Source organism: Saccostrea cucullata, unplaced genomic scaffold, assembly GCF_032062105.1.
Source record: "Saccostrea cucullata isolate Sc308-1 unplaced genomic scaffold, CSIRO_AGI_Scuc_v1 ctg12720, whole genome shotgun sequence".
NCBI lineage: Eukaryota > Metazoa > Mollusca > Bivalvia > Ostreida > Ostreidae > Saccostrea > Saccostrea cuccullata.
The window spans coordinates 11,251-18,487 of record NW_026921397.1 but is presented as its reverse complement, the minus strand read 5'-3'; the positions used below and the strand labels follow the sequence as shown (position 1 = coordinate 18,487).

The 7,237-nt window shown below is 34.5% G+C and overlaps 1 protein-coding gene across 1 annotated transcript; it reads left to right on the top strand.

Annotated features, from left to right (window-relative positions):
• Positions 1-101: 101 nt before the first annotated feature.
• Positions 102-6,819, top strand: LOC134259870 (F-box/WD repeat-containing protein 5-like). Its single transcript, XM_062742470.1, has 9 exons — positions 102-521; positions 1,043-1,228; positions 1,334-1,459; positions 2,877-3,113; positions 3,258-3,429; positions 3,980-4,116; positions 4,243-4,610; positions 5,791-5,985; positions 6,111-6,819. The coding sequence occupies exons 2-9, from the start codon at positions 1,211-1,213 to the stop codon at positions 6,304-6,306; spliced, it is 1,449 nt and encodes a 482-aa protein (XP_062598454.1). The 5' UTR covers positions 102-521; positions 1,043-1,210; the 3' UTR covers positions 6,307-6,819.
• The last annotated feature ends 418 nt before the right edge of the window (positions 6,820-7,237 follow it).

Genomic DNA, 7,237 nt, shown 5'->3' with positions numbered 1-7,237 from the left:
GATGTAGAGTTTTAACAAATGTCTGCTCCATCACAAATTATTTGGATGAAGGGAAAAAAACTCACAATTCCTAATTAATCATTGGACATCATCTACAGGCGCATAAATCTATCAAAAAAAGCATGGACGCAGTGTTGCTCCAATAGACAAGTCATAATGCAGTAGGTTTATAGGGACCTGGCAGGCATATACTGCTAATTACAAGGAGCTAAGGAGTCTAGTGTTTGCAGTGATAAGATCTTTAAAGGTTAAAGAAACTGACAGATATTAGTAAAGTTAAATTAAAGGTAGTTATACTTACGGCTCTTAGATAAAATAATTATCAAATCCACCCCATTTTAAAGATGTTTTTGTGGGAGATCAAAGATATTTGCCAAAATCATCGCCACAGGTGTCCAGTGCGCATGTGCAACGAAGAGGATGCAACAGAGGAGATTGATGAACGATAAACATGATACATGCGTACACGTCTAAAAATGGATCACCTTTCCACGCCACGCGCTTGAACCAGAAGCATATCTGTAAGTAATTACTTTGTCTGTTACATACATACCTGAAGATCTACAAACCGCCATGTGTTCGAATTCACTCTCAGGAACAAACAACATCGATGACCACTCTCCGTCAAATTTAATGTTCACGCACATCGACAACCACCATACTGTACCAGCAATAGTGGGATAAGACAGCATAAGACATAAACACACCCTGAAAACATGTTTTTTCTCCTTTGTTTATCAATGGTCTTGAATTTATCCGCATTACAAAATATGTTTCAATGTTCATACACCACACTTAATTAGTTAAAATGGCATCTGAATATTGAAGACATCTTAATTTATGAGAAAGGTAGTCTGGTGACTGAGGGGGGGGGGGTATTAACAAAACAAGCACAAATGAATTTTTTTTCCAAAATCTTTTCAATGTATTAATAAACTATTTATGTATGAAAAATAAATTTTTAATATTACACAAGGCTTACGCTTTTTATCATGATTTATTTTATTTTTAATGTATGCTTTCTTACAATACAAATGTATAGAGTAGCTGTCACAGGAAGTCGTCCTGTATCAACTCTTTAGATCCGCTCCACCACCAGATCTATTTATAGATCTGTAATGTTACTGTAGTATATGTTGTCCACGGGAAAACAAAAGCTTTAAAATACACAAAAATAATTATCGAATTTAGGGCACTAAGGTGAACCACGATGGAACTTAGTGATGGGGTAAGAGTGAACGTTGCTATGTGATGTCTTGATTTATCCATTTTACTTTAGGTTTGCTTTCACTTTCAGTTATTTGCTATTTGTTATTTTTCTTCATAACATTAGAGTTATCTTTCTTTGGTTCCAAGTGAAATGGATGATCCATGGAAAGATCTGACGGATCCAATTTTATTGACACTATTCTCCTACCTGAATGTACAAGAATTAAACAATGCTGCCAGGACTTGCAAGGTAATATCATATTACACTATATGTGCACACCAGACAATTATAATAAATTGCAAATGTACGGATCTCATTATCTAGGCCTAGTTTTAAAGGATATTCTAACTTTCGTGCAGTAGGCCTGTATTTTTTTTTTTTTACATTCTTATATGTGATGACCGTCAAACTTTTTATATGCCAGGCATTTATTATTTTGACCTACATTCATATAAAAGCAAAAAGTCGTCCCTTTCTAGTAATAACTATGAGTTGAACGATGTAAGGTCATAATTATGAAAAACATGTTTGCACTGAAGAATATAGAAGTATGAAAAAAAGGAATATAATAGTGATCAATTTAAAAAAAAATTAAAAGATACAAATAATACAAATCTGTGAACAGGGTCCACGGACCTGAGGAAAATCAAAAACCTTCTTTTGATCTGACACACTCCCTGATCATATTTGTGTAAGAAATAAGGTATCATTTTAAAACATCTATCGGGATATAAATACGGGTCGGTCACGAGATTAAATTCCATAAAGCCCGAAGGGCTTTATGATGAACTTAATCTCGTACCGACCCGTATTTATAGCCCGATAGATGTTTTAAAATGATACCTTATTACTTATATTTACATTTGTGACTTATTCATCCTTTATATTTACCTGATTGTGACTTTTAACGTGCGAAATGCATTATTTTTCAAACCCAACGGCAAGTGTGTAATCCACTGAACGCGCGTCGACCCTTTATGACGTCACTGAGAAATTACGTCAAACGTTTATCCATACGCACATCTATGACCTCTTGACCCCGTACCTGTATTTATACAGTTATAGATACGCATTGCTTTCAGTAGTGTTATATAAAGGAAAACATTTGCAAATGTAAATATTTGGAAATACATTGGTCAAAATACGACTCAGTGATAGGATACATATTTTTTTCTAGCAAGTTTATTATTATTTATGGATCATTTCGAAATGCTGACTTTAAAATGTTGAAATCCCTGTAACGTCATTATTTGTCAATAGCCTGTCTCGGTAAAATTGATCGCATTCAGAGCATGCTCCTGCTTATTGAATTATTTGGGAGACATAACACCATATGCAGGCAAAGAAGGAAATCTGTTGATGGACAGTCATTTCGTTTCTCTGAAAGTTAATTAGTCCGTCATTGACTTCTTGAGGGAGTAAAATGTCTAAATATGAATAGATATAACAGAATCTGTGTTGTCTTCAACACGCCCATAGCACTGGAGATTTAAAAGTATCCCCAGTAAATTCGAATTTTTGACCGGTTTGTGAATCAGAATTTTACGACATGGTTCGGGTCTAAATTTCAAAGCCTTGGTCTCAATATTCAACAATGAAATTGAACTATTGGGTCAGTTTTCAACTCGGATCAAAATTTTTCGTTAATCTGACTGGCCTTTTTCAGAATTGGTGTCGTATTGCTCAAGATGAAAGTTTATGGAGAAATCTGACTTTAAAAAGACTTGGATGTCAATATCTGCGCAAGGAGGATAGTTGGAAATTGGAGCTGAAACGTTTAATTTGTCACGTCCCAGTGCATCTGCACCAAACATGCACAGATCACGTGGACGAGGTCTACAATGTATGCTTCTCTAACAGTGGAAGTCTTATTGCTACGTGTGGAGCAGACGGCATTGTAAATGTAAGATTTCTTGTTCTTCCTTTAATTGGTCATTTAATCCCAACTCTTTAAATTTTTCTATTTCATTAATAAAAATAGCGATGACTTGAATGAAATCGTACTTTGTTTTCATTACCTCAGGTTTTTATTCTCGATATTTTGCAGATTTGGAAATATGGGATTAACACAGTGTTGTTAATTTCAAAGAAAGTTACAGACGACCCTGATTATGTGAACTACGTTGAGTTTAACGATGCAGAAACACACCTTCTTGTTCATTCTACAAGCAGAAGTCTCGAATATGACAGTACATTAGCTGTGCTTTCCATCCAAAGAGGTAAAAAGTATGTCAAAAAGCCCATGGTTTTATCTTTTTAAAAAAGTTCTTTTAATAATGAAGAGTCGGGTTCAACAGTATAACCTTGCTCAAAGTATGTTTAAGTTAAATTCACTACTTGAGACCAAGAGTCAGCTCTGAGAGTGTAGTAAAGCATATCTTGAATCTTAATGAATCTTAACTGACGTCTTTCGTGCAAATTGTAGGACATACTAGTAACCTATACACATTTATCTCACGGGAGCTAAAAGCTCATCTGAGTTGTTTTACCGCTGTCCAACGTCCTTAAGTATGCCTATTTATTTGTCTGTCTATCTAACCTTCTGTAAACTATGGGATATGACCCATGAACTTCTTGTTTTCCATTTACCAGCTGTTTTCTTGATCATGATATGTCGCCATACGGCGAGTTTGGATTCGGTTGGGGGGGGGGGGGGTGTGTGTGCTATGAGGGAATTTCATCTTTACAACACTGCATGGTACCTTCAATCCTCCGAAATATCAATAAAGGAATTACACATTTAGAAGTATATTTTCCTCGTCTTTTTAGATATTATGTATATCGTGGCAGCCAGACATTCCGGCGTACGACATTTCAGAGGAACATGGCTGAACAATGAAACCTTCTTGAATGTAAATAAATCCGATCTTTTCCCTCCTTATGACGTAGTATTAACCGCATGCAGGGTGAGTATGTCTTTTTGGCACATACACTGTAACTGTTTAAATGTATGTGATTCAATTTCGAAAGAGATATTAATGTTCAGGAATTATGGCATTTTTAACCTTGTTAATATGGAATTCTCTTTTAAGTTTCATGAAGACGTCTTTGATGAAGATGACCGTCTTTTATCGGAGCTACGGATCCCGGACTGTTTCTCAAAACAAAATGTAGACACAAAAGATCTTCTAAAAATTGAACAAGTAGGGTTCAATCCTGATTTTGTTAAAGTCATAGACTGGTCAGAGTGGAATTCTTCGTCAAATGAACCAAAGGACAGTTCTGCCACAAACGTGATAGTTATAGCGCTCTACAAACAGAGGCTAGATCGGTCTGGTGAAAACGGAGCAGTGTTTTATAAAGTTAGCTTAGATTCGTTAGAATCCTTGGTGATAGAGCCAATCAAAACTGTTTTAACAAATAGTGCGTGTCTGGGAGTTCAGCTTTCCGCTAATCACAGGTAACATCCATCTCAGCCAATATGTTTTTATGACCCGCCATGAGTATGGCCAGGACCACTTGCATTGTTCGTCATCTTTTTGTTCCATCTGTCCTTCGGTCACACTCGTTAAACCCAGTTTGAAAGACTTTTCAAGATATTTTTGTCACACCTCATATCCTGATAAAAATTGATGAGAACTATCCAACTGGTTCAATATTTTTTGATCTTGATCTTTCCTTTGACCTTGACCCCATTTTCAAAAAATATGTTTAGCTCAGTTTCAAAGATACTATTCAACTTTCAAGACATTTTTATTAAGCCTTACCTGCCGATACATATTAGAGAGTGAGAAAGAGAGAGAGAGAGAGAGAGAAAGCTATTCCATTTCATCAAGAAATTTTAACCTGACATTTCTTTTGACTTGAACCCCACTTTTTTGAATTTGTGTTTAGAAAAGTTTCAAAGAAACAATTTAAATGGTTTATTAAACTTCATACTCTTATCCTTGATTATTAAATATATTGAATTTAACCAAAACATTTGACCCTGACCTTTCCTTTGACGTTGACTTTACTTTTCTCAAATGTGATTCCAGCCTAGATTTAAAAGAAAATTGAAATCAGAATAATTTTATCAAACTTCATTTGGGGATACTTTTTGTTGAGTGATTTAAAATATATAAAAAATTTTATGATCTTGATATTTTCTTATTTTATTTAGTTGAAAAGAGATTTTTTTTTTTAGAAATTTAATTTAGAAATGCTGTTAGTTAATTATTAACTATGATAAATTCTAAATTGTTAATATTGTAGTCAGGGCTCTCGAGTTTCTATAATTGGGGCCATTTATGGGCCCCATTCCCAATTCAAAAAAAGGTACATTTTTTCCCAACTGAATGTGTTAATTTTACCAAAAGTCATTTTTCTCTAAAATTAAAGAAAATATAGTAATAATTAAATTTGTTTTTCACATTCCTCTGTGTCGCAAAACAATAATTAAGTTGAAAAAAAAAATCAACCCAATATATCATGCAGATAAAGAATAATGGTTATCCCCAAATTTCCCAAAATGTTGCTATTTTTCCCAATTTTGACGGACCCGGACCCATTCCCAAAGAGTGTCGCGAGAGCCCTGAGTAGTTTAGAATGTAATTCAAATCTGAACATTCAAAATTATGTGACATCATCAATGTTAAAAGGTACATGGTATACAACTTGAGGCGACTTTCAACTGAAGGGGTCTACATCATGCACGAGAAGGATGTCGTTACCATGGTGATCAGTCTGGAAAACACTGAAGAGCAACCGGAAATATTTTGTGACCCCAAACCTGCAGATGATTCATTAACAATATCTTACTTCTTTCCAAGTGTGTCTGAAGACCTCGTCGCAAAGTATACATTTTACAATTATTATGTAAAGGCTTTATGCATTTCATCGATAAAATTCATATTGAAATCTTATGTTTATAATTGTGTACAAGATTTAGTCTTTTTACATTATTTTTTTTACTTCTCAGTGAATCTGAACCGGATGTTGTTTTCCTATGGGATCGTCACTCGCATAAAGTCGTTTCCAGGTTACACCATCACACTGGTGTGAGTGCTGTTGCCTTCCACCCACGTGACCAGGAAGTCCTAGCTAGTGTAGCAGACGATAAAAAACTCAGAATATGGACGTCTTTGAATAGAAAAGAGAGCTATATAATTGATTAATATCTGGAATATAATGTCGCATAGCGCCATCAAATTCATTTTTTGTACATTGGATGTTTATTTCGTGATAGTTGTACCACCTAGAAATCTTTTGTCTATCATTTATATCAACAAGATTTTGCCTCAAACAAGTCCGTTATGGAAATGCCAAATATTTGTTATTTTTGTGAAATACAGGGAGAGGAACGAATCACAAACATCATTGGCTAGCAAAGATGCATGTACACATCAAGCTCTTAAATACAAATGTGTAAAATTCAATTGAGAATACTTTCAAATAAACTCTCCGTAAATACAATTAGGATAAATCTGTTTCATGCACCTGATTGAATTCTACGTCTGGAAAATCCAACTTTTAATCCTATAGCGCCATGACAAAAGTATTCCCAATTTGTAAAAAAAAAAAAAAAAAAAAAAAAAAACGCGCTTCAAGGAACATAATAATATGTATGATGTGTAATTAGATTTCTCTCTTTGGTGTGCAGTGTAGAGAGGGTTCTTAATACAACCATTCCTCACGATAAATTTAAATTAGGTTTTCATTATAATAGACAGTGTTCAGCTTCTTTAATAAAAATGAAAGTCAGACATTTTCCTTCCTTGTGATTGGTCATCAACAAAATAACTTCGATGTAAATTCGTTCGAGTCGACTCACAAGTACTCTGAAGTTGATAATAAAATGTTGTTTGAGTTCCTCATAGACTTTTTGTACCAGGTAGTCTTCTAGGAACAGATTTTCCAACATTATTTTGCAATATTCCGATGGGCACTAGTTGTATTATCCGGTCTTTTTGTTTAATCAGATGAAGCAGATTCACGCACGAGAAGAAGAAATCCTTGTTTTTTGACCTTCAACTCAACATTTAGATATATAGACGATGTATTATATCAATTCACAATACTTACTTCCATTCATATGTCGATTCGGTA